Raw genomic sequence first — 26,466 nt, 5'->3', positions numbered from 1 at the left:
TAACTGGTCATTCTTACTCACCATATTCACCTTCCTACCCACTATACAACTTTCCAAAAATGTTTCCATATTTTCCAGTATTGCCTGTCTTGAAGCATTCATTTTTCCTTCCCTTCAGAACTTGACTAATACCTTTGTTTTCTGCTCATCGTTTTGTAAAAGAGGTGAAACTTTCATTTTTATACCTTTTTCTGCATGTTACTCATTTTGACAATATTTTGCAATGCGATTGCAAGCTCCACTAACTCATTTTCTTTCATCTGCCTTATTTTTTTTCTGTGGAAATAAATATTCAGTGCTTACCTTCTTTGTATAAATTTTGCATCAGACACCCAGAAGTCATAAAAAAACTCTTTAACATGATTTTCCAATAACAACTGAATAGGTCTTCCTGACTTCTCATTGCTTAATCTCATCCAGTAATTTAAACAACCCTTTCTCCTCCCCTAAACCCCTTACCTATTAAAATGCTCTAATTACTGAATAATCAGAAAATCCTGTAATCACACTACCATCTTTTTCACACTTACCATTTTGTTATATAGTTAATTTGTTTATGTAATACTTTTTATATGTATGCTTTATTTTCCATTAGTTACATATCTGCCAATTCACCATTTCTATAGATTTAACTGTGCTTTGAGTCTTTACTTCCCTCTCCAGCTCTTAATTAAAATGTACCCAAATGACACTCATTAACAGATATATCCAAGATGTCTCAGACAACTCAAAAGTATTTCTTCTCTTTTGTATTAATATACTATATATATTTTCTGTATCACCCAGTAAACCGATTCATATTAATTACGTATCCATCTCCAACACTTCAGTGTTTTTTTTAACTGTCCATCTTTCCATTGAACTGTCCACCAGAGTGAGTTTTGTTTGTATTCTGGCCAATTATTTCCTGTTTAAGTATTACTACAAGACTCCATTGAGAATAAGATACAAGTCTGATGGGGTTTACACAGTCAGAAAATGTAAATATGTTAATTATTTAAGTAAAAGAGTAAATGTATGGATGCATAAATAGTTTTACTACTGGCTTGTATAGCTGTTTCATTTTTCTACCTTTTAAGGGAAGCATGGATCTACTTGGTAATTCACACAAACATTATGATCTTGTCTTACAGTGACTGTTCCCCAACAGTTTATAAGGAATATACCATAATATTAGATTTTTAAGGAGAGGTCATTATAACAGTAAAGCTAGACAACCTCCATCTCTTATAATGATTGTTCAAAACTGTATATTTCATACAGTTACTGATATTATTCTTGTTACAGGGTAACATCTCAGCTACTATCTAAATTGCTATATGAAGAGAGATGTAATTGAGCTGTCTGAATATGTGTCCCAAGCAGGTATGTCCCTAGGCTTGAGCGGCATACTACCCTCACCTAGAATGATGTCACAGTATAAACAAAAAAATGATTAATTTCAATAATGGCTTAGTTTTTGGTGTCATTCAAAGGGGATCCAGTTTATGTCAGCCTGGGAAGCAGTGGTCATTAAACCTCGCTGCTTTGCCAGAGACCGTTTGCACCTGACACAACTAGGCTTTCTGCTGCTGGCAAAGGCTCTTGCCTCCCCCATACTGCCTTTTTTAGGCAAGGTCTCAGAAACAAGCTTACCAGTGTGAAATTTGCTAAGCATAACAAAATAAGGGTCATGCTGGTAAAACTCTAGGAGCTTAAATTAAAAACTATACATCCTGGAAGCACTTTTGTCACTGGAAGATGTAGATGTTTGTGCAGTCACATAAACCTGGTTTAAGGCCTAAGAGAGTACCCTGGCCTTGCAAGGCTACAATGCCTTCCACACCTTCAGACTGCATAACGAATGGGTGAGAACCAAAGGAGGCTGTGTTTCTATCTATATTAGAGATAAATTCACCTGCCATCTAGTTAGACTGGGCAACTCCATGGAGTTACTCCAAGTTCAGTCATAGCCAGTTATAGATCCCCCTCCATAGGTTGTGACGCACATGAAGCCTATTTGACCAAACTGGAGTCAATCCAAATGTTCCTGAGCACTCTAGTTATGGGGGATTTCAATTATCCCATCAACTGAGAAACCTACGCTAGTCCTAACTCAATAAACCTGTGAATTACAGATCCATAAGCCTGACCAGCCTCATCTTTAAGGCCATGGAACGTATCATTAAGGACCTCATAAATAAAGACATAGGCGACCTCCAAACCCTGGATCCAACCCAATTTGGCTTCAAGGGCATATCCTGCCTGTTAAATCTGGTGGATTCCTTCAAAAATGTGACCAGAGCCATTGACAATGGCAAATCGGTGCACACAGCATACTTCGACTTGGCAAAGGCTTACAACACAATCCCACACTCGGACATTACCAATAAACTTAGCAAGCTGAATGTAAACCCTTTTGTTGTAAGATGGGTTGCCAACTGGCTTCACAAACTGGACACACATACTATCAAAGTGGGTGACTCCACTTCAACCATTAGACCTGTCAACAGCAGGCTGCCACAGGGGTCAGTGCTGGGCCCCCTACTGTTTGGTATATACTTCTCAGAAGTTCCCGTCAAAACTAAGGGGTTGTGGCTGACCAAGTTTAAGGATGACTGCAAACTGGGTGCAATTATTGAATCCCCAAATGATGTCATTATACTCCAGCAGGGTCTTGCGTATACCAACGACTGGTGTCTTAGTCATGGTCTCAAACTGAATGCAGAGAAATGCATCATCATTCCCTTCAGCAAAAACACAATGTACCTTCAAACTATCAAATCAACTACAATACCCTAAGTAAATAAAGATAAAAAAGTAAAAAATTAAGTGATGAGTTTAAGGGTTAGTCCCACATCTAAAGCATTTATTTATTTACAATGGTTCTATACTAGCCATGGTTTTATTTTAACATGCTTTATAGTTTTTATTTTAATACACCAGGTATAAATACATTTACTGTTGATTGAGCAGTGAAGGATGAAGGTTTTTTATTTAGGGGAGAATGTATTATATTGTTCTTTAATCAGGGCTTTTAACTCTGTACTTTTAACTATGGTAGAACCTTTATCAAGTGATGTGTTAATTGAACATTGTTAAGAGGTTTAATTGAGACATTGGTCACATGACTGGATTGTTGAAACATTTAAGAGTGTCTATGAAGTTGATTCTTTTATCTGATAAGTCCAGCCACTGTGCTGGATGAAAAGCACTTAATAAATAGAGTTTGTGGTGTTCTTACATCAGTTGCTTAATAAATAGAGTTTGTGGTGTTCTTACATCGGTTGCTTTTTTATGTTTATTCAGTTTGTGAAGGATTTTTTCATTTTCAATAACCTAAGTACCCATGAAGTGGTAAGGTATTTGGGATCACAAGTTGACTGTGACCTTAACTTCGACCACCATGTGTCTATTGTGGTAAGGAAGGCTTTCTGTGTAGCACACTTGATTAGTAAAGGCATCACCTCGAGAGCAAAGGAGGTTATAACCTCTCTATACTTGGCACTAATCCGACCCATAATTGAGTATAACACCCCGTTTGGCATGTACCGTACAAAGTACCTGTGGCAACTGGAGAGTCCTCAGAGGTTTCCAATAAAGAAGATCAAGGGACTTAAGCATGTGCCTTACACAGACTGACTGAAGTCCCTCTCACTGTACTCTGTATGGTATAGACTTCTTAGAGGAGACTTATACCTGGCTTACAGAGCAATCTCAGACCCAGACCTAATGAACTTTTTTTATCCGTAAATCAAATGGGAATAGAGCTACCCCATTTCAGGGACCTAAGTATGACCTGCAACTTAAGTAGGACATGCTGGAGGGACAGATGCGTCTCCCAGCGACTGACGCATCTTTGAATAGGCTACCAATTCATGTGAAACAGAGCACCTCTATGGCACTGTTCAAGAGAAACCTGGATGAGTGGATGGGGCACAGTAAATTCTTGCCAGGGATAGCACCCACAACCCTCCTGGACATGAGCAGTCATTACTAAATGCAATCTTGGGTATTGACTAGCATATCTGTGGTATTACATTGGGATGAAATGAATAAGCTTGAAATGACCTCCAGGTTAATAGCCTAGTAAACTCCTATGATCCTATGATTTACTTGTTAGTTTACATAATGGAGTCTGTTTTATTTGGCATATTAACTGCTGCCTTACTTTAATAGTAATAACTATTTATTATCATAGATAAGCAGTTGTGTAACAGCACATTGTCTCTCTGTGGTTAATATCGTTGGCTCCCAATGCCAGGATATGGTGTACACACCTGACTTCCACTGACTGTGTGGAGTTTTGAATTGTTCTCCCAGTGTATGCATGGATTTTTTTATTCCAGGTGTTCCAGTTTTCTTCCATTTTTCAGAAACATGTTGGTTGATTAGCTACTTTAAATTGTCCATGCGCATCACAGTTATTACCTTTGTGGGCATGGGTCATGTCTAAAAAACATCTGAGAACCAGTTTGCTTGGTTAACAGATATGTGAATTACCTTATGGTTTTGTTGGAAGCTTCGCTACTAATTTTATAGAAATGTTATTTCTTTGCATTGTATGTGAAGAAAAGTGAATTCCTTCACACAAGTAGACTTAGCTACTACTTTATTAGACATCTTTGCTTTAAGGAATGAGAGAAGCCTATGTTTGTATGCACTTTGTGCTTTTTGGTATACATGTATATTGGTTATATTTTGTCGCGTAAATGTTGGCCTTTAGACTATATAAAATCAGCTATGAGTCTAGCATAAGTACTCATCCTTCTCAATAATTTTGACTCACAAAACCAAGTAGATTATAGAACACTGGACTAGGGGATATATAAGGGAGCTTTGCACCACCTGTTTTGAAATCTAAACAAGTGTGATGTCTGTATTAGTTCCTTTAAAAAGACCATGTCACCATTTGCCAAATTCTGGCCTGGAAAAATCGGACTCAGAGGGAGGGTGTACTCAAATCTTATTACTTAACATTGAAGTGACCTCTCCTCAAAACTCTGTTACTGTAAGTACCTTAGACACTAGTATTCCTACTGATTCCTTCTTGCCTTTTTGCTGTTAACACCCTCCCTATTCTCCCTTAATGTGATGTATGTAGTTATTTCATTCTTTATCAAGTTTCTCTTTTTTGCTTATCTTAGGAATTATTTCAGAGTAGAATGACTGCACTGTGGGAGTGATGTGATAGTGACACATTTAGACTGAACACCCACCCATGGCTGGGATGTGGCATGATAAGGAGGTACCTTTTATATTAAAAGGCAATGGGATGTTAGTATTTATTTATCATGTCTTTGGAGACACAGTAAGGTACCATCCTCATAATAACTGATGGTTACTGTTGGCCTACATTATTTTGAAAGATGTAGCATTTTTTGGGTCATAGTCTTGCTGAAGGGTGAATGAAAGCAGCTCGTGATACACTGTTAAACTTGTGCTGTTCTATGGAAGTCTGTGTGGTGCTGACACCGAAGCTGTATCAAGTCTGTAGATATGATGATGTCAATTTTCATTTTATTCTCGACATATGGGCTTGGTTCTGAGCATCAAAACCAAGTCAGCCATTACTACAGCTCGCAATAGCCAAAAACTCTTGAGCCTTACCCACAGTGCTCCTCTCCCAATTACCTCAGATCTCATTTGCTGCTTTTCGTAACAGATGCATTCGCCATTGCTCTTGAGCAAAGTGTTTTTTTTTATGTATATATATTTTCTGAATACTTTATTTTATTATAGCTAATCTACTAATCATTAACTTTATAACTCTACCCACTTTGTTTCTAAGTTTTTGAACTTGTACTCTCCTTCTTTCTTTTCTTACTTTCTGTACACCTTGGTGTAATCCTGTCTATCATTGTTGATATTTTCAATCTTCTACCTTCCCTTACTGTTTTAGAAAAAAATCTGTTTGCTATTGGTAGTGAGTGTTCCTTTTTGTGAAGACTGCACTATGTCATGCTTTCAGTCACAGGGCATTAGTGGAACCTGCTGACGAGCTCATTCAGTTGATCTCTCAGAGGGCATGGAAGGCCCCTGGTACTATTAAACCTATCCCCAGGAGACCTGACAAAATTCTGTCCACCCCTGAAGAAAAAAAGTTGTGGACCAAAGGGTTAGCTGTTGATGCTATGGTCGTGGCGGCAGCCATAAAGAAGGACCTGGTCGAGGAGAGTTCCTCTATCCATGTACCCAGCAGAGAGTCTCTGGCGATGGATAAGTTTGAAAAGTGAGTCTGTGCATCTTAGACTTTTGCCTTAAGGTCTTTGAATTTTTTGGCACATTTTGCCAGACTACAAAAGGATCTGATCAAGCAGTTATCAAATGCTCTGGCAGGAGTCATTTCTGAGAATGTCCAAGAAAAGGTTGCTTCCCAGTGGGCTACCCTGGAGTCTGTGTCTTAATTCATCCTTGAGGCTTATTGCTCATGCAGCTGAAGGGACGACCAGAGCAGCAGGTTCAGGTGTTACCATTAGGAGACATGCCTGGATAACCCTGTGTGACTTTGTGGAGCCATTAGTCTTCATTCATCAATGTGCCCTTTGACGGATCATCCCTGTTTGGCCCAAAAGTTAAAGAAAAATTATCCAGGTGTGAAAAATGGAAAGACACTTTCTGCTGTGGGCATGTTTTTCCATTCCCCAATGATACTTTTTCAGGAATCAAAAAGGTTGTACCAAAATATGGTTCAGGAAGTCCCAAGGGCCTTTTCAGGACACACATGGAGGCATTTCCCCCAGGGGCAGAGGGGGGAACTTTAATGTAAGATGCCATCAGCGCAGCAGAGGTGGCCCACAGAACCAGGGTTTCAGGGATTCTTTCTCTGGTAAATCCTTCCAGTGCTCCTGAAAGAAGGCCTGATTGTCTTCCTCTGGAGGCAGTCAGGGGATGCTTATCCCTTGACCAAAGTGACTGGCTACAAATAACATCAGATACTTGAGTGCAGTGGATCATATCCATAGGTTATAGAATTCTCTTCTCTTCCTCTTCTTGTATGCAAGAAAGTCCCCAATGTTCCACCCGGTCAGAGGGAACAAGCAGTTCTAGAAACCCAAAAACTGCTAGAAAAGAGTCGTCCAAGGAGTCCCACCAGACCAGATAGAGTCCAGAATTTATTCAAGATTCTTTTTAGTGCCAAAAAAGACAGGAGACTGGAGATCAGTTTTGGATCCAAGTGCACTGAACAAATCCGTTTGCCAAACCAAATTCCAGATGTTCATGGTACAGTCCATTCTTTCATTCTTTGAAAAAGTCGATTGGATGTGCTCATTAGATCTTCAGGATGCATATTACCATATAAAAATGGACAATCCAGAAGTTTCCTCCACTTCTGTCTGGGAGCCAGTCACTATTAGTTCAGAGTTTTGCCCTTTGGTTTCATCACAGCCCCCAGGGTGTTTACCAAATGTATGTCAGTAGTAACAGCTCACATGAGGCTGCAGGGATTCCAAGTGTTTCCATATCTAGACGACTGGTTCATTACCACTCCGACCAGGCATCAATTGATAGAAGCAAGAGACCATATACTTCACATTTGTTCATATCTAGGAATAACTGTAAATTACAAAAAATCAAATTTTACCCCAACTTGGAATTTAGAGTTCATAGGAGCACTTCTAAATACTCAAACTTCCATAGCCTCTCTTCCTCCTGTGAGATTACAGAAAATCATAGTTCAGGTTCACAAAATAGTCAGCAGCAGGAAAGTAACTACTTGTCTAGGCCTGCAAGCATTAGGCTCCATGGTAGCAACAATAACTCTAGTTCCCTTAGCAAGATATCACACAAGAATACTATAATTGCTGCTAGTGTCTCAATGGTCAATGTTGCACCAACCCATGTTTGACCTGATTTTGATCACCAATCTTTGCAGAAAATATTTAGCTTGCTGGATACATTCCAAAGACATTTTTCTAGGCCACCCATTTGTCCATCATAACTCAAACCCATAGTGACCACAGACACCTCCCAGTTGGGGTGGGGGGCATTATCTGGGCAAGACTGTCCAAGGCACTTGGTTGCCCACAGAGGCCAACTAGCATATCAATGTCCTGGAACTAAGGGCAGTACTTTTACCATTGCAAGCCTTTCAAACTGCTCTTCCTTTGGGAGCAAATGCAGTTCAAACAGACAATATGTCAGTAGTTTGGTACATCAATAAGCAGGGAGGAACTAAGTCTTACCCCTTATGTCGAGAAGCTATGAATGTGGCAGTGGGCGATCTCTTCCAATTGCTGTCTGTTAGTAGCACATATTCCAGGGAGTTCCAATGTGATAGCAGACAAACTGAGCAGATGTAGTCTCCTGCTTCACGATTGGTATCTCAAGACCAAACATTCAGTGGGGCCAGACTTACTGTGACCTTTTTGTCTCGCCTCTAAACAACAAGTGCAGCAACTACTTTGCCTCGATCCCCCCCCCCCCCCGGGGGAGGAGTAATCGAGAGATGATGTTCTCCACACGTGGTCCTCTGGACTGCTGTATGCCTTTCACCAGATTTCACTAATTCTGAAATTTCTACAGAAAGCAATCAGGCTGAGGAGCAAAGTAATCCTTATTGCACCTTATTGGCCTTGACAGTTATGGTTCCCCTTTCTTTGGCGTTATCTGATTCAACAACTTTGGATTCTGGACCTGGCTCCAGACCTTTTGTACCATCCAGAGAGATTGCTTCATCTGAACATTATGAACCTCAAGCTGACAGCTTGGTTTCTCCAGTTCCATTAATAGCCAAGCTACCTCCACTTTCTTCCCCAGTACATCATATTCTGTTAGCCTGTCATAAGCCAGCTACCTGTAAACTCTGTGCTAGTAAATGGAGGAGGTTTACCCTTTGGGCTCGTGATAACAATACTGATCCCTTTTCAGCACTCATTGATAAAATCCTAGAATTTTTACCTTCAATTTTCAAGGCAGGTGCTTCCCAGTCTACCATAAAAATTCCATTAGCAGCTATTTCTAATTTCCATAATGGTTTTGAAGATTCCTCCTTGGCTTCTCATAAGCTCTGTGTAAAGCCTTCTTAAGAGGGACACTCTTGCTTAAAACCCTCTTACAGTGATCCTATCATACCTTGGGACATTGCTGAGACTCCCTTTGAACCATCAATTGAATGTGATCTAAAGTTTTTATCCTAGAAAACTATACTCTTAGTGGCAATAATTTCTGCCAAAAGGATTTCAGAAGTAAAAGCCTTATGTAGACCTCCTTACCTGATTTTCTATAAAGACAGAGTTTCACTGAGAACCAATCCTTCCTTTATGCCTAAGGTAGTGTCAGAGACCAATATCAATCAGACTATTAATTTACCAGTATGTTTTCCCAATTTTGCTAATAAAGGTGAATACTGCTTACATTTATTAAATATTCACAGGCAAATACATTTTTGTCTACACAGAACTGAGAATTTAAGAAAATCCAACTATTTTTGTCATTATCATCTACAAGACTTGCCCAACCAGTGAACGTGGATGCTAGCCAGATGGCTCAAAGAATGTACTTCTTTTATCTGTAATAAAAAAAATTTAATTGCCTAGGCCTGTAAAGGCACATTCTACAAGAACTATAGCTGCTTTAGCAATTTTTTCAATCTAGAGCTTCTATGGATGGTATGTGTGCAGCAGCAACTTGGGCTTCTCATACCTTTATTACTCATTACAAACTGGATCTGATCTCCAGGCTCCAAGAGAAGAGCATCATTTGATTCTGTGGTGCTCAGAAATGTCTTTCCTTGAGTCCTCCCAAGGTCTAAGATAGCTGAGGACTCTGTCCCATATATTGAGGACAAAATGAAAATTGACAACATCCAATGGAGTTGTGCACTCACTATAACATTCCATCTGTGTTGTCCATTATCATTTATCCTCGACTCCCCCTCCCTCCTTCCCCCTGCCCTTGGAAGTTTTTGGTGGAACAGATAATGGACATATATCACTAGTGTTATTATTATATGGTTCCAGATATGGACTCTATGAATGCTTTTGGGTTTTTCACTCCGTCTTTCTGCAAACTCTATCTGCGGTAGTTGGGAGAGGAGTGCTGTGGGAAAGGGTTAGGCTCGAGAGTTTTTGGCTACCACGAGCTGTAGTAATGGCTGAGTCAGTTCCAATGCTCAGAACTGAGCCCATATGTTGGGGATAAATGAAAATGGATGATGAGTACATAACTTCTTTTTTGCTTGATGTATGCAAAGTTTCAGCTTTCAAACACTGAGGTTTTCTTGCCTAGGTTCTTTCATTTCTACCAGTGTTTGTAGTTCTACCTAGTGCAATGGCCAGTAGCTTTCATCAGATAACTCTCTAATATACACTACTAGGGAAATTTTGGCTGGATTGAAGATGCCATCAGGGCACATACCAATGTGTAACGAGAATATAAATAACATGAAGGATGTTGATCAGTGGCTGTTATGATCTGTACCTTACACAACTGTACTTTTTTTCTGTTTCTTTGCTTAGCTAATTGTTTTAATGTAAACCTTCTGTACAGTCCAGTCTTACTTGAATCAGTTCTATTATTTACTATTTTTCCTCTTTGTGTTTGTCTTCCACTTCCTGTAATTCAAACAGGCATCAGACATCCTCTAGTAGGTAAGTTTACTAGTTCTTTTACTTATTAGTTATCTGTTTTGCCTTGCTTTAAAATACTTTGTTGTTCAAAAAGTATTAATGTTGGCAAGCACATTGGTAAAATGCATTTCCCCAGGTGTAGCTGGAGTAGAAGTGGAGAGGCAAAAAGGGGATATACTTTGTGTGTCAGTTTGGATATGCATCCAACCTTGATTGCGGATGATGTGGGTTTATCATTTTCATGATAATGTTTGTATGATGAGCAGAGGTGTTGACTGAAAATCTCCATGTGCTCTTCAGGATCAGGGAAAGACCACGGAGTCAAATTTACTTTCAATACTACTACTGATTTACATCTCAGCTGTACTTGCGTATGGCTCAGTGTGTTTCACTGGCACATGTGGAATGCAATTTATCAGGGCTTCTTCATCTGACAATGCAAACAAGTATTGCTAATCTGCTGTCCAGATGTAATAAACACTATTACTTTCCATAACAATACTGGCTGCAATTTTTTCTGGCCATATCAATACTCAGCAGTTTGTTTACAAGGGAGGGTCACTATGAACTTGCATTTGCTTTCCTCCCAATTATATTTGCCATTGAAAGTATCAGGCATTCTTCATAAATTCACATCCTTTCAAAGAGCTGCATCCAAATGTCAGGCATTCTTCATAAATTCACATTCCTTCAAAGGGCTGCATCGAAAAACAAACATCTTTGCTTCTTGTTCTTATAATTCTGCTTCCTGTGTCTGGGGAAGAGGCTTTCTCTTTCTTCTAAGCAAGGTATATGAAGTAACAAAAGTGTTAACATTTTTTAAGTAAATGTTATTTTGAAGCTTTGGTTTTCTAGTGGTTTTGCTTGATCTAGGGATTCTCTGACCTCCCTTTGTTTTCACATTTTCATCTTTGGTAATCCTAGTGTTGATCATAGTCAGCAAGAAGAGTTAACTCCTTACACTCCTGCCCCCCACTACACACACACACACACATATATATATATATATATATACATATATCTATATATATGTATATATATATATATATATATATATGTGTGTGTGTGTGTGTGTGTATATGTATATATATATATATATATATATATATATATATATATATATATATATATATATATATATATATCTTCTTCTTTTGGCTGCTCCCGTTAGGGATCGCCACAGCAGGTCAACTGTTTCCATTTCCTCCTGTCCTCTGCATCTTGCTCTGTCACACCAACCACCTGCATATCCTCTCTCTCCACATCCATAAACCTTATCTTAGGCCTTCCTCTTTTCCTGTTAGTGGCAGCTTCATCCTTAGCATCTTTTTCCCAATATACTCTGCATCCCTCCTCAGCACATGTCCAAACCAACGTAATCTTGCCTCTCTGGCTTTGTCTCCAAACCTTCCAACCTGGGCTGACCCTCTAATATACTTATTCCTAATCCTGTCCATCCTCGTCACACCCAGTGCAAATCTTAACATCTTCAACTCTGCCACGTCAAGCTCTGACTCCTGCCGTTTTGTCAATGCCACTGTCTCTAACCCTTATAACATAGTTGGTCTCACTACCCTCTTGTAGACCTTCCCTTTCACTCTTACTGGTACTCGTCTGTCACAAATTACTCCTGACACTCTTCTCCACCCACTCCATCCTGGCCTGTACTCTCTTCTTCACCTCTCTTCCACACTCACCATTACTCTGAGCTGCACACCTTCTGGCCTTCATATGATTTGTTCTTGCTGTTCCTGTAATTGACCGTCAGTGGACAAGATTCTGTGTGGGCAACGCCTTCTTGATATTGCTCCTCACCTCAGTGTTATAGATCTTTGGGTACAGTCTCTTTGCTAAGCTCATGTGTTCTTCAAGGCATATTGAAGATGCATCAAAAATTCTTGTTGCTACCAGAAATTTCTTTTATAGAACTCTTTCTGGGACTATTTGGAATTGCTTCTTAGTGTGGACTTGGGTAGTGGGACTAGGTATAGGATAATCTTTCATGTCTAATCAGTTTTATACTTTATACTTAAATAACACCACAATGAAACTTGCATTTCAGATATTTTGTCCCTTCACCTTCTCACACGCTGGCACACGTAGAGCTATATCATAACAACACCTGCTTAAGAAGTGTTCCAGTGGTATTTCTATATCATTAACCCATGCTCAAGAAACTAGCCATTTAGAATTTCATGTTGGCCTGCGTCACGTTGTTTCTCTTTTTTGCCCACTTCCAAGTTAGAATACTGTTTCTGGTAGCAATTTGTTAAATAAACTAGAAGTGCCACTGAGAATAAACTCCTTGAGCACAACAAATACAGTTAGCAGAAAATTTAAAATACTGCAGTGCAATAATGCTAGTTCACTATTGTTGAAGTGGACATGCTTTCAAATAAGGTTTAGCTAGGTATATGTTTTTTATAGGTTGCATATCTTTGAATGATTTTTGATTTTAATACATACATATTATTTTCTGTGTGTTTTGTAATTAAGCTTTTGTTTTTTAGGGTAGTGTGATATGTATATATCTTATTTTTTTAGCTATTCTGATAGGTTGTTTGCTGTTAATGAGTTAATTGATTTAGATTACCTTTTATATTTAAACTGCTTGGTTTTATAATTGTTCTGAGGAAGCATCAATGTCTGGGTGCAAAAGTGCTTACTTGATATTAAAAAATTGTTATTTTGTTACTATTGCCATGTTTCTCTTTTTGCATTATTTTAAATGTTTTGTTTGAGAATTTGCAGACTTTGGGCCCATATGCTTAAATAATTTTATTTGATCTTTCATGTAGGCAGTATCTCCATGAAGGTGAACCCCTTATTTTTTCCTGGGATAGGACTAAAGTTTTCCCTTGACCACTTTTCTCACCTTTCTAGTGTTTCCTTCATGAAACGTAAGGAAAGTAAGATGACTTCTGAGATATTGTCCCTACTGCCATAAACCAGTATTGTACATGGGCATTTTATCAAAAAAGCAGACATCATTAGAAACTGTTTCTGTTCCCTTTTGGTTCTTGACACCAGTGTCATTGTTTGGTTACTGGTATTTATGCTTACTGTTCAGTTTAGCCGAGGTTCAGTGTTTAGAAGCAGACTGTCCTTTGGAGAAGTTGTGCTTCAAAGCTTGGTCTAATATCCCCGTTCCCCTCTTTTTTAAGTGTTGCCTTCTAGAGAAACTGTCTTAAAATATAGTAGTATAACTAAAGGTGTCATGCCTTAACAGTAAATATTCAAAATACTTCCTTAGCAGTTCAGTATCACTGCTTTCATTTTTTGTGTCTGGAATTTATAACTTCAGACTCAGGGTTCCATCTTTTCCATTCACTTTATGTATGTCTAGTACATGACTTTTACTGTGTAGTCTGATCTTTTCAGTGGGCATACTTGTTTATACCCAGCCATCGTGTGAGTGGTGGTATGAGTGAAAATTATGAAACCCACCAGCTCTAGTAGTAGACATTTTATTAGAGCTGAACAGTTAACATAAGTCAGTTCTACTTGTTTGTAAGAGCCCATCTCAAAAATCTTTTATAAGTACCCGCTTAAATGTACTTTTCTTCCTCCTCCACACAGTGAAACATACATATTTGACTTTTTGTTTTGTATCCCCCACCTGATTGTAGTCAGATCAATTCCTTTCTTACTGTTCACATTCTGCTATCCTGCATCTGTGTTATAGACAGAGCTACATGTTTGTTCTTTTCTTGCTTTAGCATCTTGTATACACTGTGTCTGCAGACACCCCTAAAACCCTGTATTTTAATCTCTTCATAACACCTTTAATATTGTTTTGCTGACTAATCTCATTTATGCATTTTGTTTGCCAATATGCTTTTAACTTTTGTCAAGTCAATACCCTCACCCACTTTTTTTTAGTATTCTTTGTCTGTGAACTACTAACTTGGATGTCCCAAATTCCCTATTAAGCTGCTGATTTAGTTTTAAAATTGGCAAGATTAATAACAAATAACTAACTGTCTTTTCTTTGTCCAGTGTGTTCTGGGCTCCACTGAACACCAATCAGCTATTAATACTGTCTTCCTCTCATTTTGTTTCTGAAAGACATGATGACACAAATATTTTTTTAACATCTTTACTGAATTATCACTTATGACATAGGCAGTCATATAAATGAAAACAACCCATATTGACATATTTTCAATTGCAAGTATTATACATCACTTACAGTCTTCTGTACAGTCATTATCGGTCAAATATTACATGGCTCATTCCATTCCTGCCTTCCCTTAAACCTTGTTCCTCCTCCAAAATATTATTGTGCATGTACTGCTCCCACAATTCCCATTTTTTTCTATGTAATTTGTTCCTAACCTTTTTCTAAAGATCCCACTTCCAGGTCTTTTGTTTCTGTTACTATACTCACTACTACTAGTAAGGTTGGTTTAGACTTTATTTCCATTTTCTAGAAATTGCTTTTTTGGCTGCACCAGAATTAAACTGAGCGAGGCATTACTATGTCTAAGTAATACAGATTCTGTATCTCAGCTCAAAAAATAATTTCAAGTCGCCAACTCGTTACAATCCAAAAATGTGTTAATTACCTTTTTCTTCCCCATCATACTCCCAACATTTGCAATTAACCTGAGGAAAAATGCTTTGGAGTATGTTTTTGGTATAAAAATAGCCATGCAAACACTTCCAAGCAGAGATCCTAAATCTTCTAGACTTTGTTGCACATTTGAGAGACATACATATATCCTGCCATTGTTTCTTTGTGAATTTCTTATCCAGTCACTTTTCCCGTTCCTTTCTAACCTCCTCGGATTGATTTCTATAGTTATCATGCAGTATTTTGTATGCCCTACTAATGATCCCTTTTTAACAGTAGCTTTTGTTGTAGATTCTACTAAAAACTCTACCAGTGCTAGTCTTTCACTTAGCATCTCCTATTCCTTTCTCTTTGCCTGTACTCTGATATCAATCCTTGATAGGGAAGGCAATCTCTAGTCTGCAGTCCACATGAATTCTTGGCCTGTTCCCATTCTATTACCTTTTCCTCTGTAATTATTTGCTCCCAGTACCTTGGTTCCTTTGTAATTTTTCTCCAGTAAATCCCAGCCCACTCTTGCCTGTTCTCTGTACACCTAATTGCAGTTATCCCTATTGGCAGAATCTCTTGTCTCCATTCCCATGTTCCACTCTTTCCTTATTTCTTGGATTACACCCCTGTTTCATCATCGTCCCTTTCCACTTTGAATTATAGCTTTCTGCTTGTGTTGTGTATCAGAGCCTTAATTGAGTATCTTTACGATATCCCTTCAAATCAGCTAATCCTAATCCTCCTTGCTTATTAGAAGGATCAGCTTATCCCACTTGCCTCTTGTCCTGTTACTCACAGATAAAATCCTTCAACCCTTTATTAATTACTATACGCAACTTCTCCCATGATTGATAAAAAATGTTTGACTTGGGTATAAAAGTAAAGGAGCTAAAACATTTTTTACTGCTGCTGTCCATATCTATTGGCAAGAGCTTCCAGTTTCTCTGTTTTTGTGTTATCTTTAGTTTCTCTTCCACCATATCCTTAGCTGCCATAACAGAATCCTTTTTTAACCCATACTCCTAAATACTTAATTTTATAATGTTCCCATAAATATGGGCATTGCTGAATCACTTCATGAGTGGGCACATAGTTTACAGCTATAGCCTTTATTTTATCTTCAATAATTTTCTATCTTGGAAAAAAAAATGATCCGTCTCCAGAATGTTAAAGACTGAGATGTCCTTTTCTGGTTTTGTCAGGTACAAAATATCATCTGCAAATAAAACCAGCTTTTCTTGAATACCATGCCAATTACAGTATGAAGTATGGGTTTTATCCACATTCTGTGGCAGTCACTTGTCTTTTCCTCACTGCCAGTAAGTTGTTATTGCTGTTACCATACATTTGTGTGTGTGTGTGTGTGTGTATATATATATATATATATATATATATATATATATATATATATATATATATATATATATATATATGTATGGGTTCCCTTCACACGGTCGACATTACAGAATGTCGACATTCATATGGTTGAGACCATATGATCGATATTCGAAATGTCGACCATGCAGAACTGGCATCTCCATACGGTGCGGAATGGGAACATTTCCATCTTCTGCACTGTAGTGCAATCTCTGAGTTGGTGTATTTAAGTTCTGGGTGGTGGGGGGGCGGAGCCCCCCACAGAGGGTGCAGGGGGGCATAGCCCCCCTGCTAGCAGCATGAAGGTAAGTTTTTTTGTGTTTTTTATTTTTTTCTTCTGTGGTCAACATTTCGAATGTCAGTCATATCGTCTCAGCCATATGAATGTCGACATTCTGAAATGTCGGCCATATGAAGTAGATCCATATATATATATATATATATATATATATATATATATATATATATATATATAGTGTGTGTGTGTGTGTGTGTGTGTATATATATATATATATATATATATATATATATATATATATATATATATATATATATATATATTCTATACACTGATTGTTATTTTTATGTTATGTAATGTGCGTGAATCTTTATTTTGTTGGTCATTATGTTTAGTAGTTGGATAGATGTCTGTCTTACCTGCATGTATATTATATGGCAATGTATATGTGGAACTCACGGACTCCTTTGCAACTGTTTTTTCTTGTCTTCTTTGTACACTAACACACTGTTTATAGCTGTGTCTTTGACTCTACTTTAAAAACTAAACAGTAATAGTACAAAAAACAGAACAAGCAACCTACTCTGGAATGTAATAAAATCATTATATTCCAAAAGCAAACGACCAGGTGGCAGAGCGACTCGTTTATGTATTTTATTAGTGTAAGGTTTAATGCTTTAGTCTATTATAAAAACATAGACATCTTCAGAACCATAAAAGCATACAAAAGAAGCAAGGAAAGTTAAAAACCTTAGTTCATACATATTCACACTTAAAAAGCCAATCAGTTACAGTGTAACCAAAGCCCGCCAAATTAAAGGTACAGTACATAGTAAAAGTGTCAAGAACTAGCTTATAATATAAAAAAGCTAAAACATTAAAAAACAAGTCTAATATTATAATAATATTGAACAATATTACAATTTTGATGCTCTTAACTAAATTTCACTAGTACTAGATATGGCTTGGTTGTGGCCAGGTGAATTAGATGCATGTTGTTACAATAACCACTACACTGTGACTGACGACTAACATCGTTCTTGTCATTACCTATCATGTTGTAGAATTCAGAACTCTGCAGCCCTTTAATGATAATAGGAGCATATTTATTGTTCCTTTCATGAAATATCTGTGTATAAAAATTATCCAACCATAGTTTCGGGATAACCTTGTTCCAGAAACATGACATGTGAAGTTGTTCTATCTCGCCGTTTATTCTTACTGAGGGGTTCGGAGCTGATCCTCAGCTCCGGGTCAGCCAACTACAAAAGCTTGAGGTCTAAAGCCAGCTCGAGACCAGAACCCTATCCCATGATGCACTATGAACCTCCCTCCGATCTAGTTTGCCGCTGCAACTGATCGGAGGCTTCAGCTTCGCTCGGGCCAGTATAATTGTTTTTTTCTTGCTTCTCTTAGCACAGAATATTAGCCTATTAATATAACTTTCATCATTTAGAATTTTCTTTATTTATTGAGATTTTCAGAGTTACATTTAGTCAGCTGGTAGGCTTAAATTTTATTTTGTTATATAGAGCGAGTTGCTCTTGGGCCTTGTAGCCTATTGTTTTCTTTTTGAGTGTTCCCTATCCCGTAGGTTAAGTAGAAAATTGAATAACTGAATAATTACTAGTTTAATTATGGTCTACAGTTACTATAAGATCACCTTTAATAGTTTTGTGTGTGTGTGTGTGTAGTTAATCTAACGTTTTTGCTGCTGTTCAGAATAGCTTTATTTTGTTTTTGGTCAGATAACTGTAAACTATCTAAGTATGTCAGTTCCCGAGAAAGAAAAGGCAAAATCTGGGTTTAAAAAGTGCCCAAGATGCAGGCAGAAAATGTCAATTACAGATGGACACACAGACTGTGTTTATTGCCTAGGTGAAGTCCATCTTCAAGAGAATTGTGCCATTTACCACTCCTTCAGTTCCAGGGTGCTGATGGAGAGAAAAAGGAAACTACTAGACAGAGGTTTGCTTAAATCCTCCTTTCAAGAGGACTTGGAGAAACATTTTAAACCTCTAAGTTCCAAAGGAAGTTCACCGACACCTAAGTCGAAATCTAGTAAGTCGACTGCCTTGGTTCCAAGGTTCTTGGAACCAATGGCTACTTTGAGTAGGAGCCGGTCCCCTGTATTGGAGCAGGTATCTTCTACTTTAAAATCGCCCATCATTCAGTCGGTGGCTTCCTCAACTCGCTCTTCTCGGGTCTCTAACAGACTTTCTGATTTGGACGTGGACAGTGTCGTGAAGAGGCTTCTTCAGGTACTGGCCTTTGCTAAAATTTTATCGGCTCAGACACCCAGTGTTCCGGAGCTGATGCAACCCCTTCCACCTTCTACGATTTCTCTGATTCCCCATGAGGTTTCAGAGCTGGAGTGCTTGGAGCTGATGCTTGTGGAGCCTTTGGGGCTGACACCTGCTGCAGGATTGTCTACTCCTACTGCCCTGTTACCTTTGGTTTTGACCTGTTCTTGAAGCCAACGCTATCCGGTCGAGGCCAGGGAGGATAGTTGGACCGACTTGTCTGTGCCGACTTTACCTCTCAGGGCATCGTCTCGGGTGAGCTCAATTTCGACCTCTGGCTTGGAGCTTCCAGCTCTGGCACCAAGGGGGTCCGCGGTGTCTTCGGAACCAGGGATTGTCTTGGGTCGGGACCAGGGAGCCCTTGACGCCATGAGCAGGGTATTGTTGGTGCCCACAACCACATCATCTGTTCCAGCACCTCCTTCCCCTAAAGTACTGGTCTCTGCTTCGTCTACATGCTCTCCACTTAAGCGTAGAGATCCTGAGCCTCAGGACACCCCATTGGGTGAACCCTGCCCTTCTAAAACCTCTCCAGATGTTCCCACTGAAGAGGTACCTAGAAAGCGGACTTGCAAGAGGAAGCATCTTGACTCTCCCCAAGAGTCACTCACTTCAGACATCGACTTAGATGAGTCAGAAGGGTCCCTATGGTCCCCCTCTGAGGATATCTCCTTTGCAGATATCCTGGAGATCCTAAAACAGAGGGGTGGCCGGAAGTCCTTTAACCCTTCTGAGGATGAGTCTGCACTCCTGAAGGCTTTTGGATCTCAGCCCTCAACCTCTTGGGTGTCTCCGCCCTTGGATGAGCTACTTGAATTGGTCATGCGCAAGGCTTGGGAGGCTCCAGATACAATGGAACCTGTCCCGCAGAGGCCAAATAAGTTTATTACTTGCCCTCTAGACAAGAACTTCATATCCAAAGGCGTGCCTGTTGATGCCATGGTGATGGCAGCAGCCACAAAGAAAGAACTTTTGGAGACTTCTACCAATGTCCATCCTCCTAATAGAGATTCTAGGCTCATGGACAGGTATGGGAAGCATATGTTCAGTTCAACAGCCTTTGTTCTTCATTCATTGAACTATCTTACCCAATTTACTAGACTGCAAAGCGATCTCCTGAAAGAACTAGGAAATACCTTACAAGGTTCAATAGTGGCAGGAGTTTCAGATCAGGTTACTGCCCAGCTCCCTACCTTAACTTCTATTGCAAACTCGTCCATGCTCTTACTCTCCTACGTGACTGATGGAATGAGCAGAGCTGCAGGTACAGGAATTGCCCTCAGGCGTCATTCCTGGATGTGATTGTGTTCCTTTGCGGAACCCTTTAAGTCTTCCTTTATTAACACCCCATTTGACATTTCAACCCTATTTGGACCTAAGGTTAAGGAGACTCTTACCAGGAGTGAGCAGGATGGTAAAACTCTGTCTGCCGTAGGAGTCAGTTTTTCCACCCCTACTAGACCCTATCCCAAAGGGAGAGGTGGTGATAAGATGTGGTTCTGTAAGTCCCAGGGATCTTACCAAAACACTTGTGGTGAAGCTCCCTCCATAGGCATTGGGGGGGGGGGGACAATGGAAGACGCTGACCTCGCGGCAGAGGGGGGCCTGCAAAATCAGGGAGACGAGGATCAGTTCCTTGGGAAACCCTATCAGTGCTCGTGAAAGGAGGCCCAACTGTCCACCTCTGGAGGCAGTTGGGGGACGCCTGTCCTTGTACGCCTGGCTAAAAATCACAAAAGATACCTGGGTACAAAGCATTATTTCCAGAGGATATTCAGTACTCTTTGCCACATCCCCCTCCACTAGTCAAAAAAATCCCGGATGTTCCACCCAGTCACAGGGAACAAGCAACCCTAGAGATTCAAACATTGTTTCAAAAAAGAGTCATCCAGCCAGTCCCAGCAGACCAGAGAGGATCCGGTACTTACTCAAGGTTCTTTTTAATACCAAAGAAAACAGGGGACTGGATGGAGGTCCATTCTAGACCTCAGGAGATTAAACAGATCAGTAAAAAAGACAAAGTTCCAGATGGTCACGCTTCAGTCAAGTCTCTCCTTTCTGGGGAAAGACAATTGGATGTGCTCAATAGATCTCCAGAATGCGTACTACCATATCAAAGTGGACAGGCCATCCAGAGATCACCTACGCTTCCGGCTGGGAGCCAGTCATTTCCAATTTCGAGTTGTGCCCTTTGGTCTCACAACAGCCCCCAGAGTGTTCATCAAATGCATGGCAATAGTGATGGCTCACCTGAGACGATCCGGATTCCAGGTGTTCCCATATTTAGATGACTAGCTTCTCACTGCCACCACTAGGCATCAACTTATTCAGGCGAGAAACAAGACAATAAACCTTTGCCAGCAATTGGGGATTATGATAAACTCAGGAAAATCTGCCTTATTGCCATTGCAACAGATTGTTTTTATAGGAGCAAAACTAAACATGGTCACTGTAACATTATCTCTACCTCATAATCTAAGAAATCAGATACTGGACATTCTTCCGATCACGAGAGTTCCAGTGTAAAATATCCTCAAATTGCTAGGCACCATGGCTTCAGCCATAAGCGCTGTTCTTCTAGGCAGGATGCACATGCAAATACTTCAGTGGCTTTTGTTCACCCAATGGTCTTATCAAGAACTACCAATGACTCCTCAGATATTAATAATGGACTCTTGCAAGAAGGATCTTCGTGGTGGATAACTTCACACCATGTGACCTTAGGTCGACCATTTGTATTACACCCTCCTATAGCCACAGTGACCACGGATGCTTCCCTGGTAGGGTGGGGGGGGCATTACCAGGGAAGAACAGCCCAAGGTACGTGGAATCAACATGAGGCTCACCTGCATATCAATGTTCTGGAGATGAGTGGTTCTCCTAGCATTGCAGTTCTTACAAGACTCTCTTCCCCTAGGAACAATTGCTGTACAATCGGACAATGTGTCGGTAGTCTGGTACATAAACAAACAGGGGGGGGGGACCAAGTCTTATTGCCCTTTGCAGAGAGGCCCTAAGAGTTTGGAAATGGGCGACTTCTACCCAGTGCTTTCTGATTGCAATGCATATCCCAGGGAAGTCCAGCATGATAGCAGACAGATTTAGCAGAGCAATACTCTTGTCGCATGAGTGGTCTCTGAAGCATCAAGTGGCGGAAAGGATCTTTCGCAGATGGGGCCAGCCTTGGTGCGATCTCTTTGCAACCCCAGCCAACACCAAATGCAGCAACTACTTTGCCCTAATTCCCCTTTAGGGGAAACCCCAAGGGATGCACTTGTGCATGATTGGCCCCTGGGCCTTCTCTATGCCTTTCCTCCAATACCCCTGATACCCAGAAAGCAAAGTCTCTGGGCAGAACTTTGATCTTAATATCCCCATTCTGACCTCTGCAGATATGGTTCCCTTTCCTCCAGCCTCATCTACTGGAAGAGCCTTGGATCCTGGATCCAGTGCCGGATCTCCTGACTCACGCTTCAGGAACTCTTCACCCCTCTCTACAGTCCCTCAAACTGACAGCTTGGCTGCTCCAATTCCAAACATAGCCAGGTTTCCTAATCTTTCAACAGAAGTTAAACACATTTGACAGCCTCTCATAAGCTGTCAACTCAAAAAATGTACCGTAGCAAGTGGAGGAGATTCGCTATTTGGGCGTCTCAAAATGAAGTAGATCCTTATTTGGCTCCTGCTTCTGCCATCTTAAATTTTCTTACTAAACTTTTCAATGAAGTTGCTGCTGTGGCTACAGTTAGGGTACAGTTGGCAGCTATTTCCAATTTTCATTTGGGTTTAGACTCCTCAAATATGTCTCATCGAGTATTGAAAGCCTTTTTAAAAGGCATTTTCCATCTAAGACCACCCGTCAAAATGCTCTCCATGCCTTGGAATTTGAACCTGGTTCTTTCCTGCATTATTTTATCCCCTTTTGAACTGACTTCATCTTGTGACCTTAAATACCTCTCTTGGAAGACTTTATTTCTAGTAGCAATAACCTCTGCTCGGAGGATTTCCGAGTTACAAACCTTGACTATCAAATCCCCCTACCTACTTTTTCCTAATGACAGAGTTTCTTTGAGAACAAATCCCTCCTTTTTAACCAAAGTTTGCTCAGAAGCTAATCTCAATCAAACTATTGAATTACCTGTTTTTCCCCAACCATACAAACAAATTGGAATACATGCTTCACAAAGCTGATGTGCATAGACAACTACAAGTTTATTTGGACAGAACTAAACAATTCAGGAAAAATGAACAGTTGCTTGTTTCCTTCTCAGAAGCAAAGAAAGGTGATTCAGTGTCTAAAGCCACCTTGTCCAGATGGTTAGCAGACTGTATTGCTTTCACGTACACTTCTACGAATAATTCTTTACCACAAAGGATAAAGGCTCATTCCACCAGATATATATACACTTCTTCAGCCTTTTTGGCCAAAATACCTTTAGACTATCTGTGCGGCTGCCACATGCTCTAGACCTCATACCTTCATCAACCATTATAAAATGGATAAGGCCTCCAGGGACAGGACCTCCTTTGGTTCTGCGGTTCTGAGGTACATTCTCCCTTGAGCCACCCGAGAAATATGGTGCTTGGGACGCTATCCATTAATAAGAGTAAATGGTGAGAGAGAACAACTTCACATGAAGAAGTTATATACTTACCATAACATTCCATGTGAGTTGTTCATCTCGCCTTTATTCTTACATCCCGCCCATCAACCCCCTTCCAGTTTACTAGGGGTCCAAGAAGTTTGAATTGGAACTTTTTCTGATTGAGTGGCATAATGAAGGCTTTAGCCTTTAGCTGACGGCAAACAAGATCTGAGGGAGGTACGTAGTGCATCATGGGATAGGATCTGGTCTCGAACTGCCGAGCTTTTGTAGTTGGCTGATTCGGAGCTGAGGATCAGCTCTGAACTCATCAATAAGAATAAAGGCAAGATGAACAACTCACATGGAACGTTATGGTAAGTACATAACTTCTTTTTTCAACTTATTGAACTGATCAATGCATTCTTTGTCATAAGAGGTTAATCTGAAAACTCCTGTGAATTGGCTCTTCACAACACCTTTTTTGATGTAGTGGATGGCTATTTTTAACGTGTAAAAAAACGTTTTATAAAAAGTAGGCTTTCTATAAATGGAAGTTGTGAAAAACTGAAAGGCTGCCAGCCTAGCTAGAGAGAATTTTATAGATAATTCTATGTTATTGTAAATATTAATATAATCCACAGGCTGTTTTACAAATGTAAGAAAACTAATTGTAAGAAAAACTGTTATATGTTCTGAACTTCAAAAATGTAACCACAGTGCACCCTCATTATCTCAAAGTGTGTGTGTGTGTGTGTGTGTGTGTGTGTGTGTGTGTGTGTGTGTGTGTGTGTCAGCTACTTGGGCAGGGACACAAAGCACTGGTTGGACAGAGGGAGTGCTGGAAGGATTTGGTTTGGAACCCTGGCTAAGGACTCCACTCTGTAGCTTTGCCAGTGGAGAGTCTTATTGGGGATTTGGAGAGAAAGGGAGAAACCAGCCCTAGACCGACTGTGATCTCTGTGTGCTCTTAAGGGAAATTGTACTTTACTGTGTTGTGTACTTGTTATCCTTCTCAATGTGAATGCTCCTCACTGGTGCTAGTGGTGAGGATTGCGGCTCCTTGATTATTGGGCCAATGAACGGGCATCACAGAAGTAACAAACCTACCACTATCACCTTTTCTAACTTCTACATCCAGAAAATGTATCTTGTAACTGTTAACATTATAAATAACCTTCAAAAATGTAGAAAATACTTCCAGCTCAGAAATTTACAAAGTTGATCAGTATTACCAGCCCAAACCACAAATACATCATTGAGTTACCAAAAATAACATTTGCAGTACTGAAACAGGTCAAGTTTAAAAAGAACCTGGATCTCCCATCTAAGTAACACAGCATTAGCAAAGGTGGGGCACAAGCAGCCGCCATATGTAGCTGGTTAAAATACTTGCCATCAAAGAAAACAACGTTGTTGCAGAGAATCAGTTCCAGAAAATCAGAAATCAACTTAGCATAATTGTCAGACAATAATTTAAACTGTGCCACAACCTCACCAAACCAAGACAGACCCAGTTTATGAGGAATAATAGTAAACACAATTTTGATGTCTAAAGTAACTAGTAAACAATTGTCAAATCCTGTGATATTCGTACGTTTGTCCACAAAGCCCCATGATTCAAAGAGTACATGTGAGTAGTCAGTAAACAAGCAACTTGAGTTTCCAATCAATAAATTTTGCAAAGGGCTGAGTAATCAGGCCTCCAGCAGCTACTTGTTGTTGTTGTCTTTCGGCTTTTCCTGGTTAGGGGTCGCCACAGCGGAACTCTGGTCCGCTAATGATTGGCAGTAGATTTTCACGAATGCCAAGGTGCCAGCTCGATGTTCAACCTTTAACGAAGGCACGCCCATTTACGCATGTCTTTTGAACTCCCACCCAACCGTGGGGAGGACATGCAGACTCCACACGGAAGGCACTCCCCGCACTCCAGCCTATAATTGAACGGGAGAACCTCTTGCTGTGAGGCAACAACGCTACTGCTGCACCACCGCGGAAGTATTATGGGTCTTAATCTAACATTGTTAATACAGCAGTTATCGCAGGTCATTTCACATAGTACTGCTATTGAATGTACATCTACTAATTATAGTGCTAACCACTTCCCAGACCAGCATTTACACTCAGGAGGTAACAATTTAAGAAACAACCAGCAGGTTTTCTTCCAATGTAATTTCACTGAAGCTGTGAATGTTAACAGATGGTTTGACAAATTTAGTTATACTGATGACAGCAAGTATATTAGAGCACCTGAGGGTGATTTTCTTATGGACCAACAGATTAAACATTTGGACAAAGTGCTCTTTAAGTTCAAATCACTTTTTTATTTTTATTTATTTTTTTATTTTACATTTGCTTACTGGGATAGTCCAACTGGACACAGGTCCTTTTACAGCAGAGGCCCGAGGAGAAAAGTTCCACAGTAAATATTTATTTATTTATATTTGTTGACCGGGAGTGTCTGACTGGACGTAGGTCCATTTTCAGCGGAGGCCCGGGGAGAAAAGCTCCACAGTTAAAATAAACAGACAGTAGTTACATTGGATTACATAGCGATTAACAATTTACATAGCAATTACTTACAACATATTTACAGATGAAGAACATAGTACATCAGTAGACAACTAGAATCTTTATCTGTGAAGTACATAACAGACATTAACAAATGTTACAAGAAGAAGTTCCTGCTGTATAAGTACTGGCTTATGAGCATCTGAACTTGCTATAATCAAGGTAGTTAGTGGAGTGGAAAGAAAGGTAATGGTTGGATGAGGAGGGTGATATTAGAGTGGGAGTTGCAAGGGCATAGCCAGCATGTTTTTAGGTGTGCTTTTAGTAAAGTTTTGAA

The 26,466-nt window shown here is 39.8% G+C and overlaps 1 protein-coding gene across 2 annotated transcripts in view; it reads left to right on the top strand.

The window, feature by feature from the left end:
- Positions 1-26,466, top strand: part of CRYZL1 (crystallin zeta like 1) — a 951,914-nt gene that overhangs the window by 575,769 nt on the left and 349,679 nt on the right. Inside the window, exon 8 of one of the 2 annotated variants that reach the window (XM_044072954.1) lies at positions 10,551-10,571. The exons of the other annotated variant lie outside the window; for it this stretch is intronic. Coding sequence (XP_043928889.1) covers positions 10,551-10,571 — 21 coding nt within the window. The remainder of the gene's footprint in view (positions 1-10,550; positions 10,572-26,466) is intronic. 2 annotated transcript variants of the gene reach the window in all.

Source organism: Protopterus annectens, chromosome 5.part1, assembly GCF_019279795.1.
Source record: "Protopterus annectens isolate FY-2018-M chromosome 5.part1, PAN1.0, whole genome shotgun sequence".
NCBI lineage: Eukaryota > Metazoa > Chordata > Ceratodontiformes > Protopteridae > Protopterus > Protopterus annectens.
Note: the sequence above shows the minus strand (reverse complement) of the source record. Positions and strands in the feature narration are given on the sequence as shown.